General features: G+C 34.4%; 1 protein-coding gene across 3 annotated transcripts in view; it reads right to left on the reverse strand.

Moving 5' to 3' along the window:
* Positions 1–24,443, reverse strand: part of KIF3A (kinesin family member 3A) — a 43,099-nt gene extending 18,656 nt beyond the window's left edge. For all 3 annotated transcript variants that reach the window (XM_008056930.2, XM_021711770.1, XM_021711769.1), the window contains exons 1-7: positions 24,169–24,443; positions 16,171–16,315; positions 15,945–16,029; positions 11,794–11,899; positions 5,259–5,398; positions 4,641–4,838; positions 4,121–4,295 (exon numbers count right to left, since the gene is read on the reverse strand). In XM_008056930.2, the coding sequence (XP_008055121.1) occupies positions 4,121–4,295; positions 4,641–4,838; positions 5,259–5,398; positions 11,794–11,899; positions 15,945–16,029; positions 16,171–16,315; positions 24,169–24,358 (1,039 nt within the window). In that variant the 5' untranslated portion in view covers positions 24,359–24,443. The remainder of the gene's footprint in view (positions 1–4,120; positions 4,296–4,640; positions 4,839–5,258; positions 5,399–11,793; positions 11,900–15,944; positions 16,030–16,170; positions 16,316–24,168) is intronic.
* Between the last annotated feature and the right edge of the window lie 227 nt (positions 24,444–24,670).

Below are 24,670 nucleotides of genomic sequence, written 5' to 3' on the forward strand. Positions count from 1 at the left end.
TAAAAATCTACACTAATCACAATCAGGTAATAATTGTACCTGTAAATAAAGAACAAAAAGAGAACACAGAGTCTTGGAAGAAAGAAATCATTAAAAAAATTTGTTCAGCCAGGTTCGGTGGCTCAGTTGTAATCCCACGCTTTGGAAGGCTGAGGTGAGGGGATTGCCTGAGCCCGCGGGTTCGAGACCCGCCTGGGCAACTTGGCGAGACCTCATTTCTACAATAAATCAAAAATTAGGCAGGCGTGGTAGCGCGCTCCTGCAGTTCCAGCTACTTGGAAGGGTGAGGCGGAAGGATCGCCAGAGCCCAGAAGGTTGAGGCTGCAGTGCAGGTCGAGGCTGCAGTGGCCGGGAGCAGCCATTGTACTCCAGTCTGGAGTGAGACTCCAACTCAAAAAAACAAAAAACAAAAAATAAAAATTGGTTCTTTAGGCTTAGAAATAATAACATATTGGTAGTAATGAGCACATTAGTACACAAATAAATACTATTCTCCTATGAAATGAACCAGGGAGCAATGGATGATTCTAAGGTTGGACAGGGAAGATATGAGATGAACCTAAACCATCTTATAGTGCCAGAAAGTAATGAAATGTTCAAAAAAACTGATGGGTATGTATTGAAAGGTACTACCCTGAAGGAGTTCCTAACAGACAAAGCTGGGAAAAGTTGAACAACAAAATAAATAATGATAGTATTATATTGTAATTCATGCTCTAAATAAGATAAATACATAAATAAATAAATGTGGATGAAGGAGCTGTTCTCTTTACAATAGAATTCTAAACACTAAACAGAAATAATGAGAATTGAAAATCACCATAAAGCAAATGCCACAGAATTATTGTTGCAAGCAAGAACCATTGACAGATACTCAGATTAGTAGGAGGAGAAGCATGATGAGAAACAGGACCTTTGGAGCCTCCAACTATCTCACACAAGATTACAAATAGAAAAATAAAATAACGAATTTACAGTGGAGAAACCTTGCAGAGTTGAAAGAACTGCAGACAAACCCAAATTAAGGAATGCTCTACAAAATATATGACCAGTATTCTTCACAAGTGTCAAGATCATGAAAGACTAAGAAACTACAGCAGACTTCAGGTTAAATGTGCTATAAGTTGTTATTAAGAAGCCATGACAAATAAATGCAATGTGTGATTCTGAATTATATCCTACCAGAAAAAAAGGCCATCAGAAGGAAAACTGGCAAAATTTGAATAAGGGCTATAGATTAGTTAATAGCTTGTATTAATGTAAATGTCCTGGCTTTGATAACTGTACTATGCTTACATAAGATGTTAACATTAGGTGAAGCTGGGTAAAAGGTAGATAGAAACTCTCCATGCTATATTTGCAAATTTTCCTTTTAAAATAAAAAGTTCAAAAATTATTGTTTTAAGGTTTTTGCTTGCTTTTTTATTATTTATATGATCAACTCCATTAAATGGATTATAAAAACAAATATCACAGGAGCACAAATAAATGAAATGTGTGAAAAAGAGTATTATCATATAATCCAGCAATTCTGTTTCTGGGTATATAACCAAACATTTTTAAAAACAAGAACTCAAATAGGTATTTGTCACCCATGTTCATAGCAGCATTACTCACAATAACCAAAAAGTCGAACCAACCCAATGTCCATTAATAGGCAAAAGGATAGCAAAATGTAGTATATTCATACAATGGAATATTATTCATACTTAAAAAGGAAAGAAATTCCAACATATGCTACAAGTTGGATCAACCTTGAAGGAATTATACTAAATGAAGCAAATCAGTCACAAAAGGACAAATGCTGTATGATTTCACTTATATGAGATACCTACAGTAGTCAAATTCAGAGACAGAAAGTAGAACAGGTTGTTGCCAGGACTAGGGAAAGGAAGAAATGGGAAAATACAAAGGATGGAATGGGGAGGCACAAAGTTTCAGTTTTGGAAGATGAAAACTGGAAATGAGTGGTTGCAGTACAATGTGAATATAATGCCACAGAACTGCAGACTTTAAAATGGTTAAAATGGAAAACTTTTATGCTGTGTCTACTTTACCGCAAATTTTTAAAAAGTAATAAAATTCTGACATATACTACAATATGGATGAACCTTGAAGACATTATGCTAAGTGAAATAAGCCAGGCACAAAACGACAAACACTGTTTGATTTTACTATGTAAGATACCTGGGACAGTCAAATTCATAGAGGCAGAAAATGGACAGTGGTTACCAGGGACTGAGGGAGAAGGGAACAGGAAGTTGTTATTTAGTACAGAGTTTCTGTTTGGGATGATGAAAAAGCTCTAGAGATGAATAGTGGTGAGAGTTGCACAATATTGTAATAAATCTAATGCCACTGAACTGTACACTTAAAAACTGTTAAAATGGTAACTTTTATATTATGTATATTTTACATGTATATGTATAAAAGTATGCACTCGATATTAACATAACTAAGAAATTTAAAAATTTTAAAACATAATGGCTATAAATACCACCTAGTGGTCACAAACACCAAATGTCACTATCTGCGTTACAGTTCATTTATTTCTTTTCCTAAATAACCTCACTCAAGTTTACTGAATCAGTACCTTTTCCAAACATTTGTGATACCAGCATCTCTAGATTTCACCTCTGATCTAATCAGTTTCCCCACAGACTACAAAGGTGCAGTCTCAAAGCCTTGTGTTTACTTGGTATGAAAAGCAGCAGTATGCCAATCAGAAAGGATCTGTTCTTGGCATAGAGGTACAGGGAGTCACTGAGCACTTAATGATTGGGAAGTTTCTCATCCTCATGAATAAGATCTTCAAACTTTCTAACATTCTAACATGATGTTAGAAAGTAGAACTGTGTGTTCAAAGTTAGGTATGAAAGGATATTTTAAAGATTGTGCAATGTATTTATTTATTGCAAACTTGGTTTACTCATGTCTATCTGATATCTTTCTTTATAACAATAGTGAGCTGATACTGATCAAAAAGACAGAACTCTGGTCACTTTCACCTAAAATACATATAGCAGAATTTGCTCTTACACAGAGACAAATACAAATTAATTATCTAACAAATGGTTATAAGAAACTTATCGAAGGTTATGGGAATAAAGATGGCAGTTTAAGTTCCATGAATTTTTTTTTTTTTTTTGAGTCAGGCTCTAACTCTGCTGCCCAGACTGAAGTGCAGTGGTATAAGCATGACTCACCACAGCCTCAACCACCTTGGCTTAGGTGATTCTTTTGTCTTACCCTCCCAAGTATGCCTGGGACTACAGGCATATACCTTTAATTTTTTTAAAAACCACAAATACAAATATACAATTTTACTTAATATGAAAATGCTAAAGTACATAAGCACCAAGTTACTTTCCAGAAATATTCTTTTTTTATTTTGAGTTGGAGTTTATTTGACTCCGTCACCAGGCTAGAGTGCAGTGGCACGCTCATGGTCACCCAGCATCAATCTGCAGGGCTCAGGTGATCCTTCCACCTCAGCCTTCCAAGTAGCCGGAACTACAGGCACGCACTACCATGCCTGGCTTATTTTTTTATTTATTATAGAGATGAGGTCTCATCAAGTTGCCCAGGTTGTTCTTGAACCCGTGGGCTCAGGCAATCCCCTCACCTTGGTCTCCCAAAGTGCTGGGATTATAGGCTTGAGCCACCATGCCCGGTGAAAAATATTCTTTTAACTATCAATGTCAGAGGCTCAAAAAAATGTGTAATAAAGGGGTTTCTATTAGAACTTAGTGGCTAAACAATATATTTTCAGCCAACATATAGATTAATATTTTGAAGCTGGTTGCGGTGACTCACGCCTACAATCCCAACACTTTGGGAAGCCCAAGGTGGGCAGAGAGTTTGAGCCCAGGAGTTCAAGATGAGCCTGGGCAAAATAGCAAAACATCATCTCTAAAAACAATTTAAAAATCAGCCACACGTGGTGGCACATGCCTGTAGTCCCAACTACTTGGGATGCTGATGTGGAAGGATCGCCTGAGCCCAGGAGGTTGAGGTTGCCATGAGCCATGATCACTGTGATCTAACTACTGCATTCCAGTCTGGACAACACAGTAAAACCCAACTCAAAAAAAAAATTAATATTCCCAGAATAAGTTACCTTCTTCAAGCTTCTTTTTCAGTTCTTCTATTTCTTTCTGAAACTGACGAAGCAAAGCATCCTTTGGATCTTCATTAATTCTAGCTTTGTTTTTAATATTCTTAGCACGGTTGGCATACCGTAATGTGCTGATAGTTTCATCATAATTGTAATCTGCTGGCCCAATATTTGCACACTGTTGGATTAGAAATACGAAACAAATCATTTTACACTTGAAATAGTTAAAATTAATACTGTCATTACAAATATATCAAAAAAATATACAAATACATCAAAAAATGTTAAAGCACATATGCCCCCAGGCCTTCTTGAAAAAGAGAATATCAATGAGAGGGGTTTCCAAACAACACTGTCCAACTATTATGGGCTATTACACATGGGTATGTTACGAAAAGGACAACCATAAACCAAAAAAAGTAAAATAGTCATTAGTTTTAAAAATGTTATACATATCAACTATTGGCATTAACTGGAATCTTAAATTTGTTTGATGTTAACTATACTACAAATTAAGTCTTACCATCATGGTTTTTGAATTTCCTCCTAAGGAATCCTGAAGCAGACGGGTCAATTTAGAGTTACGATAAGGCACATGAGTGCTTTTTCCATCAACCAAGGCAGAAATTACATTACCAAGAGTAGAAAGTGAAAGATTAATTTTTGTAGCTTCCTTTAGGCGCTGTCCAGTAGCTCCAGTTTTTGCTTGTCTTTCTGAACCCTAGCAACAAACAGATGATGGTAAAGCTAAAATAAACAAAAAAAATTCTTCCCAACGTCTTCAAAAAAGGTAAATTTAACAGTAAAAAATATTATATGAACCTGGAATTCACTTCAAAACAATACAGGGAGGGAAGAAGTGGGTAAGAATTTATGAAACAAGAGTAGCCATGAGCTTATAATATTGAAGTAGGGTGATGGGTACATGAGGGATCATTATACTACTTATCTATTTTCATACACATTTAAAATATTCCTTAATAAATATATTAAGGAATATAATAGGTTTGTTTTTTTTTACATATAAGTAATGATTTAAAAATCATATGTAAATCATACCTTTCACTTTAATTTTTATTCATTTATAAAACAAACAGATCACAAAAAAGAGTCAGTCCTTAAGAAGTATCCTATTACTTACAGCAAGATCTACAAGATGGAGCTTGCCCATCCTGACATGCATGTTACCATCTACGCCTTTTTCACTGCATTCTATAGTAATTGTAAAGATGGCATGGGAACGGGAACTATGTTCGTTCATATTAGTTGCACCAACTGAACCTTAAATAAGGGAAAGAAACTCTTAAAAAGTGTAACAAAGAGTGGCTTTAAAAATAATTAAATATCCAGAACAGTTTAAATTTCATCACAATCAAAAGCTAGAGAGCATGGTTAAACCATAAAGACATAAATGTGAGCTGGGCTCAGTGGCTCAGCCTGTAGTCCCACGCTTTGGGAGGCTGAGGTGAGTCTATCTGAGTCTACCTGAGTCCGCGGGTTTGAGACCTGCCTGGGCAACTTGGCAAGACCTCATTTCTACAATAAATAAAAAAAAATCAGCCGGGCATGGTAGCGCATGCTTGTAATTCTGGCTACTCAGAAGGTTGAAGTGGAAGGATCCCCGGAGCCCAGCAGGTCGAGGCTGCAGTGTCTGGGAGCGGCCACTGCACTCCTGTCTGGGCAACAGAGTGAGACTCCAACTCAAAAAAAAAAAAAAAGACATAAATGTGTATTTAGCTATTATATGAAATCGTTTTTATACTTTATGTTAATAACAAAAGAAGTTGTGATATTTCAACTATATAATTTTAGCACAAAATACTTAATTTCAATCCCAAGTATTATATAAAAAAATTCATACCAAAAAAAGCCACATATTAAATAATTGAAAAAGTTATTGCTAATTCACCTGTCTCTAAAAAGAATTTTGTTCTCGGCATCTAAACCACAGAAATACTTGAACATATGCAATATACCAGAAACAACCAGTAGGATAATGACTAATCAATTATGGAATAGCCACATTATAAATTATTAAGCAGTCATTTTTTTAAAAAAGATAGATCTGTATCTAATGATATGGAAAGATGCCCATAACATATGAATTGGGAAAAAAAACAAGTTAGAAAGGAATAAATAGTATGATCCCATTTCTGTAAAACAAAACCATCCGTTCAAAAGATACTAAATATTTGCAGGTATATAAATATTTACATGAATATATTGTGTAAACAAAGAAAAATAGGTTTGTTTGTTTTTTTTACAATAGACATGTATTAGTTTTTTCTTAAACTTCAAAGTATTTTAAAAGCATTGGCAATTTTAACCAATGCCAAAATTATCTTCCTACCATATGTTCAGACAGAACTTCTTAATGCAAGCTTTGATATTAGAAGTTAGACATTTAAAAGATGACTATCTTAGAAGTTAGATAACTAAAATATAAATTACACTAATGAAAAGTAAAGCCTGATGAAAAAAGATAAATAAAAAATTAGTGAAAGAAAACACAAGGACCCGTGAATCCATGATATATTTTTCTACTTTAAATCAAATTATGAGCTGGGCTCGGTGGCTCAGCCTGCAATCCTGAGCCTTTGGGAGGCTGAGGTGAGTGGATTGCCTGAGCCCGCGGGTTCAAGACCTGCCTGGGCAACTTGGCGAGACCTCATCTCTACAATAAATCAAAAATTAGCCAGGCGTGGTAGTGCGCGCCTGTAGTTCCAGCTACTTGGAAGGGTGAGGCGGAAGGATCGTCAGAGCCCAGCAGGTCAAGGCTGCGGTGGCCAGGAGTGGCCACTGCACTCCAGTCTGGGCAACAGAGTGAGACTCCAACTCAAAAAATACATAAATAAATAAATAAAATTATGATTTTTCCTAAAAATATAAAGAGCTATTAAGTTTGACACCATTTCAAATCATGTGATTAGTAGGAACACACATACATGTTTCTACAGAATATTAGGTCTTATTTTATCTTCCATTTTTTTCCAATTAACATTATCACCTATGTGTATTTCCATGTTAAAACAACTTGAAAATTTTACTAAAATTGATTTTATTATTCCCTTACTATAAAACATTTGGGACTGTTTCCTATTTTTAGGCCCTTGTAAGCGATACTAATGTGAGCATCTTTAAATAGATCCTATTTGTCTCTTTAGGGCTATTTCCACAGAATATATTTTGCAAACTGGAAAGACCAGGTCAAAGGATAGGAGGTAGGAATAGCTTATAGCTATGTGATTATCAAGTCACACTGTAGCAGTGTTTTTGCATTTTAGAATGGGAAAGAACATATAATTTGAAAAAAGATCACATTAAATATTTTAATACCATTGTTTTTACAATATAAGTAAAACATGCTATTTATGATTTTGATTTTCTATATTTCTAGGTACAAAAATAAAGCACTACAACAGCTATATTGCTAAAAGTTACCTACATTGAACTTTACATTCCCAAGGACAGAATAGTTAATAGCAATCAAGTAGACTCAATACTCCAACCTGCTGACATATCACATAATGAAAACAAAAACAAAAATAAAAAAATACCTTCACTGCTTTATTTTTGGTCACAATATTTATTAATTTTGAAATAAGAAAATTAAACGCTTATATTTTTCAAGGAGGTAGGAATAATTTATCCTATAAATATGCCTGCATGTATATAAACTCATACATAAATGTATATAAAAGAATATCTACCGGGTACAGTGGCTCACGCCTATAGTTCCAGCACTTTGGGAGGCTGAAGTGAGAGGATTGCCTGAACTCATTGGTTCCAGACCAGCCTAGGCAACTTGGCAAGATCTCATCTCTACAATAAATTAAAAAATTAGCCGAGCTTGGTGGCATGTGCCTGTAGTTCCAGCAACTTGGAAGGCTGAGGCGGAAAGATCACCTGAGCCCAGCAGGTGGAGGCTGTAGTGGCTATAAGCACGCCACTGCACTCCAGCTTGGGCAACAGAGTGAGACTCCAACTCAAAAAAAAAAAAAAAAAAGAATATTTATTGCAGTACTGTATTGCTCATAATAGAAAGACTGAAAACAACCCAAAAGTCTATCAATAACAGATTGAGTAAATAAATTATGGTACAATCAAACAATGAAATATTATAGTTATTTTAAAATATTTATCTGCTGTATGTGTTAATGTGAAATGATAAGGTAATATTATTAAGTGAATAAAATATGCTCTTATCTGGCTGAAAAAGAACGAGGGACTCTCTCTCTAAAAGCATACTCACAGCCGGGCTCGGTGGCTCAACCTCTAATCCTGCGCCTTTGGGAGGCTGAGGTGAGTGGATTGACTCAGCCCGCGGGTTCGAGACCCGCGTGGGCAGCGAGGCCTCATCTCTACGATAAGTCAAAAAATCAGCCGGGCGTGGTAGCGCATGCCTGTAATTCCGGCTACTTGGAAGGCTGAGGCGGAAGGATCGCTGGAGCCCAGCAGGTCGAGGCTGCGGTGGCCGCTCCAGCCACTGCACTCCAGTCTGGCGACAGAGTGAGACTCTGATTCAAAAAAAGAACAAAAAAAGCCAAAAAAAACCATTCCCACACATATATGCTTGTGCACACATAGACTATATCAGGAAGGGCACATGAGAAAATAGAAGAGGCTGCCCCTGGAATGGGAACTAGGTGACCAACAGGCAAGGGTAGAAGGGAGACTTGTTTTTCAAGGTACACTTTTGTGCCTTCTGAATTCTGTACCAGGAATATGGATGACATATTCAAAAAGATTATTTAAAAAAGGATTATTGTTTAAATTTCATGTCTTTAGAGTAGCAGCTTTTATTGTCACATTTCCCCACTTTTCCTCTTGATAGTTATATAATTATATGTTCCATATGATAACATTTTTATTTTTATGTTTGAACTCTACCTGGAAATTTGTACTAAGTGTTTAATTATTAGACTTGATTTATTTATTAATTTAAAATATTTCCACCTCTGCTATTTTAGGTCTTCACATCCTTTTATCTTTGTTTCATTTTATTTCTTTCACTAGAATTTTGTACTTTTCCTTGAACAAATCTCGCATAGCAAGTTAAATTGATTCTCAGGTAGTTAAGGAGGGGTTTTGGTCACTTCTGTGAATGAAATCTTCTTAAAAATGTTTTCAATTAAGCAAACAATATGTCAACATATTTCTTTTCTTTTCTTTTTTTCTTTTTTTTGAGTTGGAGTCTCACTCAGTCACCCAGACTGGAGTACAGTGGCTGCTCCCAGCCACCACAGCCTCGAACTGCTGGGCTCCGGTGATCCTTCCACCTCAGCCTTCCAAGTAACCAGAATTACAGGCATGCGCTACCACATCCAGCTGATTTTTTGATTTATTGTAGAGATTAAGTCTCGCTGCCCAGGCGGGTCTCGAACCCGTGGGCTCAGGCAATCCACTCACCTCAGCCTCCCAAAGGCGCAGGATTACAGGCTGAGCCACCGAGCCCGGCTTGTCAACATATTTCTAGTGTAAAAAATAAAGACATACAGAAAGCATAAAGTGAAAGCTCCCAGTATCTCTTTCTCTAATCTTATTTCTCCTTCCCTAAAGATAACCACAATTATCTCTGCCCTTTAATTTTGTATTTAAATACATACACATAAACACACTCGCACACAATGCCCAAATAAATATTTGATGGTTTTTTTTTTTTTTTTTTACATCTATGTAAATAGGATGATGCAGTACACACACTGTTCTGTCATTTGCTTTTAATTTTTTTTCCATTTACCAATAAATTTTGAAAACTTTCCAGGTCTTTATGTGTAGATTTAACTCACTGTTTTTAACAGCTTGGTTATAGTCCATAGTATATTTGTATCATAATTTATGTAATCAGTTATTCTGTTGATTGTCAGATTGTTTATATCTAAAAATATATTTCGAGAATATATGTCTAAAATTAGAAATACTGGGTCAACAGAAATGTATTGTAAATGTCAACAGATACTGCTAACACTGCCCTTCAAAAAGACTGTACCAATTATATATATTCCCATGCTCAATGCCCATTTCATTAAAGTCTCACCAACCTGGATATTCTTCATGCAATTTAATGGGTGAAATAGCTCTCACTTTTGTTTTAATTTGCATTTTCCTGATTACTTGTGAAGTCAAACATTCTTTCATATGCTCAGTGCTGTGTACAGTTCTTCTGTAAATAACATACTCATACACATCTTTTGCTGATTTTTCTGTTAAGAGTTGGTTTTTATTTTTCCTTTTTCTTTCTACTACTTGGTTTATACAAATGCAATTGATTTTTAAAATTTTTTGTCTAATTTCTTTGGGTTTGACAGATCTATAATCAAGTTATCAAAACCCAAACAATTTTTTTTTCCTATTTCTTATATAATCTCTAATTTCTAACTGCTATTAGCAGCATCACTAGTATTAGTCCTAGGGCATCTGTATAATATTGCTGAAGCTTCCTATTAAAAGCTTGAAACAATATACTCTGGTTTCTCTTCAGACCATATACATCTTTCACCTTTTAAAAACTTGAAATAATCATTAAAAAGAATACAATTTTTGGCCAGGTGCAGTGGCTCATGCCTATAATTCTAGCACTCTGGGAGGCTGAAGTAGGAGGACTGCTTGAGCCCAGGAGTTTAAGACTAGCCAAGGCAACATAGCAAGATCTCATCTCTACAAAAAAAAGTAAAATAAAAATAGGATCTCACTCTGTCGCCCAGGCATGGTGGCACTCACCTGTAGTCCCAGCTGAGGTGGAAGCATTGCCTAAGCCCAGAAGGTCTAGGTTGCGGTGAGCCATGATCGTGCCAGTGCACACCAGCCTGGGCGACTGAGTGAGATCCTGACCAAGAAATATATATATACACAATTTTTAAAATTTAATTTTGTTTTGCTTTTCTTGTCAACAAAAGGGAGATAGTATAGTGCCTCGCTAATGCAGACTACTGGACTACTAGGGTTTTTCTTCTCTCTCTCTCTCTCTCTCTCTTTTTACAGAAGAGGGGATTACTACATTGCCAAAGTTAGTCTCAAACTCCTGGCCTCAAGCGATCCTCCTGCCTTAGCCTCCCAAAGTGCTAGGATTATAGATGTGAGTCACCACACCTAACCTTGAGTCTCTTTTAATCTGTAATCTCCCCACCTTTCTTTCCCCCCCTTACAATGTATTTGTTGAAAAAAGACTGGAGTTTTTTTTTGCTGGGATTACAAGTGTGAGCCAACACACCCAGCTATAGCCTAGGTATATTTAACACTCACTCTGTCATTTGGTAGGCATATTACTTAGATGAGTTACTTATATTCTCAGTTTCTTCATCCATAAAGTAGAAATTTAGTATCTTCATAATCTACTGTGAGGATTAAGAGATCATCATATAAAGCACTTAGCACAAGCTAAGTGGGCTTAGTAAGCCCATTTACTAAGTGCTCAATAAATGTTACCAATATTATTATAACAAGAGACAGTCATACAGAATTTCAAAGATTAGCACTACTAAACAAAAAGAAAATTTTGGTCAGCATGGAAAATGATCTGTGATAGCTTTCATTCTTATATGTTCTCTACATAGTGAATAATCAAAGGAGAAGAGTTTGAAACCTAAAAATCCAATCTCTACAGGGCTGTCATACTTGTTTCTAAACCAGCCTACTCAACACGTAGGTGTTTAATCACAATTATGCACAACACTTACGATTTTTGTGGCCTAGTGTCATAATCCTATCCATATCATCAGCATTATTTACCACGTAAGCTGATAAATCTTTGATATAAACTCCCACATCAGGTCTTTCTTTAACCTGAAAAAAAACAAATCCATAAGTCTTTAAACTTATATCAATAATTCTTCCACAATTATTTACTGAGCATCTACTATCTGTTTGACACTCTACTAGATAGGAGGCAATACAGTGATGAACAAGATACACAATGTCCTTACACTAATAGAGAGAATCTATAGGAAGAACATACAAATGAATAATTACATTCCTAAATTATTTTATTTCAACTGTGATGATGATATGAAGAAAAAATAAAGGACAGTATGGGGTATATTACAGAACATTAAGCTAGTGAAGAGGACAGGATAAGTTTTCCCAAAATGATATTTAAGCTAAAATTTGAAGAAATAGGAGGTAGATAGTCTGGATTGGGGTAGGAGAAAAAGAATATATGTAAAGATCCTGCGATGAGAAAAATCTAGGCACTTACAAAAAACAAACAAAAAACGACTATGCAGCTGGGGAGAGCAGGAAGTAGGGAGAAATAGGTGAGATATATGCTTATATAGGTAGGCAAAAACAAGTTTAAAAATAGTTACTAGTCTTCATGATAATAGTAATTTGGAGGATTTCAAGTAGCTGAGTTAAATAACCAGATCTATGGTATTCATGTAAAAATATTATCTTTCTGTGAATTACATTGTGAGACTTTTTTTTACTAAATTTTATAATGTATTTAGGATAGATTTACCTAAAACACAGGTGGTATCACATAAAATTCACTTTGGAAAGTCCAAGGAGTTGCCTCCACAAGTCAACAAAACAAAGTAAAATTGTGGCAGAGGCCTGTGGGCTGCCAATGGTGAAAGCGATTTTATCAGGTAGTAAAATTACACAGACGCAAAAGACAAACAAAAATTTGAAAAACAATTCCAAGGACAAAACTTTTAAGAGTAAATACTCTACATTCTAGAAGGCGATTTTCAATCCAATTGGGGTTTGTGTGTGCGTCTTTTATAACAATTTATAATATATAGTTATTTACACATTAGGAAAAATTATCCTTTATCTGCCATGGGATATAAATTAAGCCCTAATATTATTAGTAGTAAAAGGAATACGATGGTCTCTATAAACCAGTGGGTTTCAGATTGTGCCTGAAAAGCCCTTGGGTAAAGGATGGTGGCACTGAGAGGGCTACTGTGGTAGTCTGGGGGTCTTCAGGCCCAGATAAGTTCTAAAGAGAGCTTCATTTTCATGAATTTTACCCATTGGGCTTCCACATAAGATTTGGCTTGATTAAAGTGTTTAAATGCTTTACACCTTTTAAAAAGTTTGGAAATTGTTGGTTTATATCAATGCTTCTCAAAAAAACCTGTGATAAAGGACAAGGTGTATATTGCATATTTTTGATCTGATAGTTTTGTAAAATACAAAAATCACATACTTGGATACCATGGCAATGTCAAATTACTATGAAAGTTTTTAAGCAGCTACTCTCACTTTTTGTGTTCATCTCACTACAGGCTGGAAGCAAACATTCTTCAAACTGACATCGGTCTGTGAACTGCTAGTCTTTATGAACTCTAAGGTCTTTTCACAATATGATATTCATTTAAAAATCAATTAATAGGCAGGGCACAGTAGCTCACACTTGCTATCCCAGCACTTTGGGAGCCGGAGGTGAGAGGATTTCTCGAGCCCAGGGTTTCAAGACCAGTTTGGGCAACATGGAGAGACCTCGTCTCTACAATAAATAAATAAAAAATTAGCCAAGTGTGGTAGTGTGCACCTGCAGTTTCAGCTACATGGAAAGCTGAGGTGGAAAGATTGCCTAAATTCAACAGGTAGAGGTTTTAGTAGCTATGAACATGCCACTGCACTGTAGCCTGGATGACAGAGTAAGACTCTGACTCAAAACAAAAAAAGATCAATTAATAAGTGTAGATAACTGATTTGATAGGAAATGTAAAGACATAAAATATGATCCCAAATTTGCGAAAATTTAAAAACTGGATATAATGCTACCCCAGAAAATTCATCATAAAAAAACACAGGAGTGTAATTTCTATAAAAACAGTTTATAACAAGGAATCTCAATTAGGGTAGTTACTTCCCTGCCCCAGAATGTTTTAGAAATTTGTGGGTGAGTTTCTGGTTCACTTGAGGACACTATTGGTATTTACAGGCAGGGACCAGGGATACTAAACATACTGAAATGAGTGGGATGGTCCCAGTGAAGAACTGTCCCATTCCATTTTAAATGTTCTACCAGATAGTCACATAGTCAAAAAACTATTTGAGTCTAAAATTGTCAGGGCGGGGCGGGGGGGGGGACACATAACATCAATAAGAGTACCTGATCTCAAACCAGAAGTGGGGAGTAAGGGAGGTCCAAACTTTACCTGTACGGTGACCATTTATATGACTAGTCCTGAATTGTATCCCACATCTTTAAAAATTAAAAATAAATAAATAAATAAATTTAAACCAAAAATAGTAATAATTATCTGGGTCTAGATCCAGTTATATCTGGATCTATACATAATTTTACTTTGCATATAAAGTGCTTTTCCATGGCAATAATAGTAATAGCAATAATATAATATAGGAATACAGGAAAACTGAGGAAAGAATTGTACTTTATTTTTCATAGAACTCTACCAAGAGCTAGTCTCTATTTTAAAAGACCGTGTCATTGACAATAATAGCAATCAAAGTGTTAAGCTCACCAATACAAAATATCTGTTAACACTTTGCATTTGTAACTATTGCAGTTACAGTGATTCTATATGCTTCTGACTATTTCATCATGTCATTGAGTATAGTCACATCTAATCATTTACATATTGAAATGCTAGCATTTTAATTTTTGATTACTTCTATATTACAGTAGGACAATATACTGATTTTTAAAAATTGTGTATACAAGTGGATTTTATCACTTACAAATTTTATTTCAGGACAGTCAAGAAAGCATCACAAGTGACATGTTATGAAAAAGGGGCATTGGTCTAATAAGGTTAAGAACCATTGACAAAAACATTCTTGAGAATAAATCCAATATATGATTACTGGTAAAAAAAAAAAAAATGGAAATATTCTTCCCAGATGGTCTTTTTCTCTAGAATTTGCATGATAAAACAATAAACTTTTAGGAAATAAAGCACGGAATTAATAAAGTTATCCATCAAAATGAAAGTTGACAACTAGCAGCAAAGAAAGTTGTTTCTACATTTGCTATATACATGTTATAATTACAAATTAAGAATTCATTAAGATCCAACAAGCATAAACAATCCAAATGCTGCAATATACTGTTCCAAAAACTCATTTTATATCATAAACGTAAAAATAAAAAAAGTTAATATTTGTTGATTATTTTGTGCCAGGCATTGATTTAAATAATCTGCTTTAATTTGTTAATGTTTAAAATAATCCTGTGAAGGAACACATGATTATTATTTCCATTTTCATATGACAAAAACAGGCTCACAGAGATCAAGTAACTTGCTCGAGATAAGAGCCAGAATTCAAGCTAAGATGGTAGGAACCAGAAACCACCTTCTTAATTCTAGATGACAGTCATTCACTTGACATGTGACTTTGAGCAAGTCATGAAACCCCTCTAAACTTCAGTTTCCGCATAAGTAAAATTGAACCGCTGGGAAGACTAAGTGGAATAAAGTGTGTTACTACTACCACAACCACCAGTTACTGCACTGAATGCCTACACCACATTGTAAGAGCTCAGTAATAGTGGCTACTGTTATTCTACATTCTATCCTACTGTTATTCTACATACATTATTCTCTTCTAATTATTTTACTAGCAATGCAATCCAACCAAAATTCCAATATTAACATTTTAATATTTTCTTGTTACATGTCTTGTATCTTAAAATATTAAAATATTTGGCAACATCTATTAAATTTACCATTTACCACCTGACTCAGCAATCCTGCATCAGTACTTTATCTCTAGATATGTCTGCATATGTATGAAATTATATATGTACAAGGTTATTTAAAATATTAAAAGTACCTTTTATTTTAAGAAGACATTAATTTAATAGGCATTCTATTGTTTTGGATAGTACTCCTCCAATTTCAATTATCCTTACCTCTAATCTCTGTGTCTGATCCTTGCCCAAAAGATCACGAACTTCTTCATTATATATTTCCAAATAAGACACTCGAACCAAAAATCTATAAATAAAACATCATTTTTAAAATATAAGAGCCAGTGAAATATTTATGACTGGTTTTAAAACATTTGTAAAATTTACACCAATATGCCTTTTGTGTTTGTATTTCTCAATGCTAGAAAATAAAATAATTATCTTTTACCTTGTATCACCCTCTGCTTTTGCAATATGACCAAATATGTGAGCAAATGAATTAGGAATTATTCCTCTAAGTTCAGGAACAGCTCGAACACCTTCCATGGTAAAAGTTTTGCCTGTTCCGGTTTGCCCATATGCAAAAATTGTCCCTGAAAATGATGAAGAGAATAAGTTACTTTGCAGAATCTGCTGCTACAGAATAATGTCCTTAAAATTAAGTCCTTTGACACTGTGAGGTAATTTCTCCTCTGGATTCAAAATATAATCTAGTACAAGTTTCATTATGCAGCTACAAAGAAGGACAAAATTATGGACTTTGCAGTAACCTGGATGGATTTAGAGTCCATCATACTCAGCGATCTATCACAGAAACAAATAATTGAGTACCACATGTTCTCATTCATAAGTGGACCCTGAACATTTATCATACTACATGAAAGGGATTGGCAGTAGTGGGTCACTGCCAGGGGAAGGAGGGAGGAGGCATAACACTAATAAGGGTAGCTGATCCCAAACCAGGCCAAGTGAGGACCAATGGGAGGCCCAAACTTTACCTATATGATGACAACTTATGTATCTAGCTCATACCTTTAAAATAAAAAACAATAGTAAATGTATTCTAGTACAAATTTCACCTTTATTATCAATGTGTACTGTGCCACATGCATGTGAAAGCGTCAGTCAATGAGATACTCCTAATTATTAATAAAGTATCCTAAGCTCTAAATGCAAAAAATCTTACTTTATAGCTAATTATAAAAAGTTTCCTATAATGTGCATATTAATTTTGAATATTCAGTTGGAGAAGGTAGTATAAGTACAGCAAAAGAATACAGGCTACAGAAGAAAGACTGTGTCTGAATCCATATCTGCCACTTTTTAGCCACTTGACCTTGGACAAGTTATCTACCCAGAGACTGTCTCCTCAATGGTAAGTAACATGGGGATAAAAATTATGACTCTACATTGATAGTAAGAAACAAATGAAACAATTTACTTCAAGTGACCAACACAATGCCTGGTAGAGTGTACCAGTAAATGATAGCTTTTTTTCTTCTTAGTCCTAAAATAAGTGCATTACTTTTAAAAATTGTTTTAAAATAACAGCTGTAAGAAACAAGGAAAGTTAACAAAAAAAGATGACAGTACAATTATTATGGGTAATTACAGATACAATTTAAACTTTCTAAATATCTAAATTCATTCATTAAACAAATACTTACCACACATCTGAGTCTGGCATTGTCCTAGGCACTACAGACAGTGACAAACAAGACAAACACAATCCTTAATCTTATGGCATGTATAATCTTGAGGAGGAGATATTAGTGGAACAATTATAAGCATGAGTACTAAGAATGAGAAACACAGAGTTCTAGATGGGAGTATGGGACAGAAATTAGGCAGGGGAATTGCAGTGGGAGGAAGGGGGAGGAGGTTGGAAGGCTTTCCAGAAAAGGTGAGATTTAGATCTTAAATACAAATAGGAATCAGATAGGAAAAGAGTGGATGGCAAATGAACCAGAAAGGAAGAAGCAGGAATAGAAAAGGAAGGTGGATGCAAATAGAACGAGAGAAATTGGCAGTTCTCTAATAGTGCAGGGTCATAAAGACCATATTAAAGTTTTTAGACCGTATCCTAAAAACAAAGTAAAGCCAAAGGATGATTTTTTTCAGTCAGAGAAGTGATATCATGATTACTGTGGCTACGTTGTAGACAAAGAATTTAAAGAAAGCAAGGGTAGATGTGGAGAAAAGAGAGGGCTGGAGGAGTTGGCCAGGACACAGTGTAGAATGAGAACATAGCCCAGGATGTGATAGCATATATGAAAAAGGTTCCTTAACTATCACTACTCTATTCAGTTAACCTCAACTTTTCTCAGACTTTTTAGTGAAAGTAAATCAATCATACCATACTTCTCAGACTTTTCTGTGAAAATAAATTAATCATACCAGAAACCATTTTTTACACATGGGAATAAAAAAGTCTCAATTTTTTCAAACTGACGAAATATTTCAAACTCTGTCATTAGGAATATAACATATTGCATTCAAAGGAGCTGAAAATATCATGAACTCATAGACTACATTTCAGAATAGATGCACTGAATTATTAAACAAAAAATAAGCTTTATAAGGGCAGTAGCTACAATTTACTACTCATTTGCTATGTGGTAAGCCACGTACTTTACATGCAATTTTTTTTTGTTTTTGTTTAGAGACAGGGTCTCACTCTGCTGCCCAGTCTGGAGTGCAGGGGTATAATCATAATTCACTCCAGCCTTGAACTCCTGGGCTCAAGTGATCCTCCTGCCTCAGTCTCCCAAATAGCTGGGTCCCAGTAGGACTACAGTTATGTGCCACCACGACTGACTAATTTTAAATTCTTATTTAATTTGCACCCCAATCCTAAGAGACAGGCACTATTTGTATTTCCATAGTTTATTTAGAAACACAGAGGATTTGCAAGGTTAAGAAACTTGATCAATGTCATGCATATTAGGATGCTTGAAATTATCCCACAGCTCACTGATGCTCTGTTCTGTTTTTGTCTTGGCTATTTTCTCTCTGGATTGTTTCTATTGGTATGCTTTCAAGTTTACTAATATTTTCTTTCCTTCATGTAGATCTATATTTCCATCCAATATTTTCTTCTGTCTGAAAAATTTTCTTTAACATTTTTATAGTGCAGGTCTACCAATAATGAGTTCTTTCAGCTTTTGTAGTCTAAAAAACACACTTATTTTACTCTTGTTTTTGAAAAATATTTTCACTGAATATAGGATTCTAGGTTGATAAGTTTCTTTCAGTACTTTAAAGATATTACACTACTGTCTTCTCATTTGCATTGTTTCTGATCAGAAATCTGTTTTCATCTGTATCTTTATTCTTTTATACATGTTTTTCTTTCCCTGGTTGTTTTTCAAGATTTTCTTATTTATCATGGGTTTTGTTCAGTTTGATTATGATGTATCTTGGTGTATTTTTCTTCATGTCTCTTGTGTTTACAGTTCATTAAGCTTCTTGGATTTGTAGTTTTCAACAAATTTGGAAAAATTTCATCCATTATTTATCTTCAAATATTTTTTCTGTCCCCAAAGTATGTTTCAGAGTAAAGAATATTACCAGGGACAACGAGAGTAATTTCATAATGAAAAAGAAGTTAGTTAAAAAGACATAAAAGTCTTAAACATTTATGCAACTACTCACAGGTTTAAAAAAAACACACAAAGCAAAAAACTGGTAGAATGAAAAGGAATGGACAAAATACAAAATATAGTCAGAGAATTCAATATTCCTTTTTCAATACTGAATGGACCAAGGAGACAGAAAATAAATAAGGACTTAAAAGATCTGAATAACACTATCAAGCAAATTGACCTAAAGGACATTTATAGAAAACTCAACAACAGCAGAACAGTCATCCTTTTCAAGCACACACAAAACATTTAATAATAAACTATATTCTGGGCCATAAAGTCTCAATAAATTTAAAAAGGTTCAAGACATACAAAGCATGTGCTCTAACCAAAATGGGATTAAATTAGAAATCAATAGCAGAAAGATCTCTGGAAAATCTCAAAATATTTGAAAAGTAAATAACACCATTTCTAAATAACCTAGGGATCAAAGAGGAAATCAAGAAGAAAGTAGAGAATATTTTGAACTATGTGAAAATGAAAAAAAAAAAGGTATGTCAAAATCTGAATGCCACTAACAAGTACTTGGGGTAATTTATAGCATTAAGCCCCCATGTTAGAAAGGAAGAAAAGTCTCAAAGCAATTATCTCAGTTTCCATCTTAAGTGGAAAGAGTAAATTAAATCTAAAGTAAGCAGGAGAAAAGAAACAATAAAGACCAGAGCACAAATAGATGAAATAGGAAGAAACATAAAAGCAAGTTAGGAAAATTAATAAAACCAAAAGCTGGTTCTCTAAGAAAATCAATAAAAATTGACAAACCTCTAACCAGATTAACCAGGAAAAAAAACATATGACATAAATTATCAACATCAAGAATGAGAAAAGTTATATCACTACATTCTAACATACTAAAATAATAATAAAGGAATAGTATAAACAACTTTTTTCCAATAAATTTCACAACTTAGATGAAACAGATAAAATCCATACTAGACAAGCTACCAACATTCACTTAAGAAAAAATAGATAACCTAGAAAGTCCTACCTATTAAAGAAACTGAATCTATAGTTAAAAACCTTCCCACAAAGAAATTCCAAGCCCAAATGGCTTCACTGTCATATCCTAATAAATATTAAAAAAGAAATAATGCCAATTCTAGACAAATTATACTAGAAAACTGAAAAGGGTATATATCCCAACTCATTCTATGAAAGTAGCATTATCATGATAACAAAACCAGATAAAGACATTACACGAAAACGATATACTTTTATCTCTCATGAACATAGATGCAAAAATTTTAAACAAAATTTTAACAAATCACACCTAACAATATATGAAAAGAATAACACATCATGACCAAGTAGTAAAGGAGACTTCACATGCAAAAATCAATGAAATTGACCATATTAACAAAGTTTAAAAAAACTGAATAGAATTTCAATAGATGCAATAAAAATTACATTTGACAAAATCCAATATATATCCCTGAAAAAAACCTCTCAGTAAACTAAGAACAGACGGAAAGTTCTTCAATCCAAGAAAGAGTGTCTATGAAAATCTAGAGATAACATCATACATACTGGTGAAAGATTTATTTATTTTCTTTAAGATCAGGAAATTCTCACCACTTCTCGTCAACATTTACTAGAAGTTCCAGTCAGTGCAACCAGACAACAATAACAACAAAAAATTAAAGGTATAAAGATTGGGGGGAAAAAAGTAAAAATTTTCTTTACTTGCAGATAACATAATCTTATATGTAGAAAACCCTAGAGAATTTACACACACACAAAAAAAAAAAAAACACAAAAAATCTACTAGAATTAGTAAGCAAGTTTAGCAAGATTGGAGGATACAATGTTAATGTACAAAAATCAATTGCAAACCACAATGATGTATCACTTCATACCCACTAGGACAATCAAAAAGACAATAACAAGGATGCAAGGATGTGAAGAAATTAGAAAATTCACACACTGCTGGTAGGAATGTAAACTGGTATAGCCACTATGGAAAACATTTTTTGGCAGCTTCTCAAAAAGTTAAACAGAGTTACCATATGACCCAGCAATTACACTACTAGGTATATGCCTGAGAGAATTAAACACATACGTTCACACAAAAATCTTTTCAAGAATGTTCAAAATAACATTATTCATAGTAACTAAAAAGTAGAAACAATTCAAATGTTCACCATCTTATAAACAGATAAACAAAATATGGTATATCTATACGACAATATATTATTCAGCCATAAAAAGTAATGAATTGCTGATATATAGTAAATAAGAATGAAGCTTGAAAACATAGTAAGCAAAAGAAATCATTTGCAATAGACCATATATTATATAATTCTATTTATAGAAAATATCTATAATAGGCAAACTCATAGATAATAGACAGTAAATTAGTGGTTGCTTGGTTGGAGGAAGGGGAGGGACGGTAGATTAGGAGTGACTGGGAGGGGGAACAGACTGGGAGGGAGAACAGAGTTTCTTTCCAGAACAGAACAGTGGTAACAGTGTATAACACTGTAAATGTACTAAAAACCTATAAATTATACACTATAAAATGGTTAAAATAGTAATTTATGTTATTTGAATTTTATCTCAATAAAAAAGTCACCTAAAATTGCATTTCTATACATTAGCAACATACAATCAAAAATTGAGATTATGAAAATAATAACTATTCACAATAGCATCAAAAAATACTTAGGGATAAATTAATCAAAAGAAATACACAAAAAAATCCTTAGATATAAATTAATCTTTAGTGCAAAGCCTGTACATTAAAAGCTACAAAATACTGATAAGAGAAATTAAACAGACATAAATAAATGGAGAGAGTTACAATGTTCATGGATTGGAAGATTCAATATTGTCAAAATAATAATTCAACACAATCTCTATCAAAATCCCAGCAGGCTTTTTGCAGAAATTGAAAAGGTGATTCTAAAATTTATATGAAAACACAAAAGACCTAGAAAAGTCAAAACAATTTTGGAAAAGAATAACAAAGTTGAAGAGTGTATACTACTTAATTTCAAAACGTATTATAAAGCTACAGTAATGAGGACAGGCTAAACATGGAATAAAATAGATGGTTCAGAAATAAGCTCAAATATTTGTGGTCAATTTTTGACAAAAGTACCAAGCTAACTTAACAGAGAAAGAACAGTCTTTCCAACAAATGATGCTGGAACAACTGGATACCCACAGGCAAGAAGAAAAAATAAAGGAAGGAAAGGAAAAAAAGGAACATAGATGCTTATCTTATTCTATATATAAAAATTAACTCACAATGGATCACAGACCTAAATGTAAATCCTACAACTATTCAATTTCTAGATGAAAACATAGGAGAGAATCTTTGTGGCCTTGGGTTTGGCAAAAATATTTTAGCTCTATCACAAAAGCATGATCTATAAAAGAAAAAATTGGTAAACTGAATTTTATCAAACTTCAAAATATTTTCTCTTCAAAAAACATCACCAAGAAAATGAAAAGACAAGCCACAGACTGGGAGAAAATCTCAAATCACATTTGAGATCAAGTATTTCTATCTAGAATATATAAAGAAGAATAATAAGATAGCCAACCAAATTTTAAAATAGGCAAAATATTTTAAGGCATTTCACCAAAGAAGACATACAAATGCCTAATAAGTACTATGAATAGATGCTCAACATCATTGGTCATTAGAGAAAGACAAGTTAAAACACAATGAGATATCACTAAAGATCCTCTAGAAAGACTATAATTTAAAAGATCAACAATCCAAGCGTTGGTGAGAATGTGAAGAAACTGGAACTCTCATACCATACTGGCAGGGGGAAAAGCAGTATAGTCACCACTTTGAAAAACAGTTGGAGCCGGGCTCAGTGGCTCAGCCTGTAATCCCGCGCCTTTGGGAGGCTGAGGTGAGTGGATTGCCTGAGCCCGTGGGTTCGAGACCCGCCTGGGCAGCGAGACCTCACCTCTACAATAAATCAAAAAATCAGCCAGGCGTGGTAGCACATGCCTGTAATTCCGGCTACTCGGAAGGCTGAGGTGGAAGGATCGCCGGAGCCCAGCAGGTCGAGGCTGCGGTGGCTGGGAGCAGCCACTGCACTCCAGTCTGGGCGACAGAGTGAGACTCCAACTCCAAAAAAAAAAAAAAAGAAAAAAGGAAAACAGTTGGTAGTTTCTTCAAAAGATAAGTGTATATTGACCATATGACCCCATGATTCCAATTCTAAGTATCTATCCAACAGAAACTTTACAAAGCCTGAAAAAAGATATACATATGAAGATTCATAGCAGCATTATTTACAATAGCCAAAAAACTGGAAATAATCCATATTTCCAACAACTGTTGAATGGATAAACAAAATGTAGTAAATTCATACAATGGGATACAATTCAGCAACAAAAAGGCACAAACTACTGACATACTGGAGAGATGGATGCACTTCAAAAACATTATGCTAAGTGAAAGAACACAGGTAAGATGTGATTTATATGAAATTTCAACAAAAGGCAAAATTATAGTGACAGAAAGCAGATCAATGGCTGCCTGGGAGTAAATCTGCAAATGGGCATAAAGGAACTTTTAGAGAAAAGGGGAGTGTTCTAAAACTGGACTATGGTGATGGTTTCACAACTGTATATATTTACTAAAACTCATCAATCTGTATAATTACAATAGGTGAGCTTATGGAGCATTAATTATGCCTTGACAAGAGTGTTTTTGTTTCTGTTTTGGTTGAGAAAGAAGGATTTATTGAGAGGACAGAAAACTCCCACAGTGGGAGGGGACCCAAAGGGGGCTGCCCCAATAAGAATGTTTTTTAAAAAGTATACTATATACTCACCATTGTAGCCTTCAAGAACAGAATCAATAATAGGTCTTGCAGTTAAGTTATAAACATCAAGTTGTTTACTTTCTGGTCCGAAAACGGTATCAAAGGTAAATGTCTTTGGGGGTTCATTGGAAGAGTCAGTCTTGTGTACAGTGATAGTTCCCCTCATCTCATCCACACTGACAGCCTGTTTGTAGCACATTGATTTCTCTCTCTCATTGAGGGGTCGGCATCTAACAACCACCTTCACATTATCACAGCTTTCTGGTTTCTCTGATTTATTGATCTGTTGGAGACAATATTTACAAATAATGAAAAGACCATTTACTTATACCCTCAATAGATTAAATTTATAACTTGAAAAAGGCTACTGTCATCTCACTGACTTGCACACAATGAAGATTTCTTTTTTTATTTTATTTTATTTTATTTTATTTTATTTTATTTTATTTTATTGAGTTGGAGTCTCACTCTGTCACCCAGACCGGAGTGCAGTGGCCGCTCCTGGCCACCA

Source organism: Carlito syrichta, unplaced genomic scaffold (assembly GCF_000164805.1).
Source record: "Carlito syrichta isolate Samal-C Ts95f unplaced genomic scaffold, Tarsius_syrichta-2.0.1 Scaffold302579, whole genome shotgun sequence".
Lineage (NCBI taxonomy): Eukaryota > Metazoa > Chordata > Mammalia > Primates > Tarsiidae > Carlito > Carlito syrichta.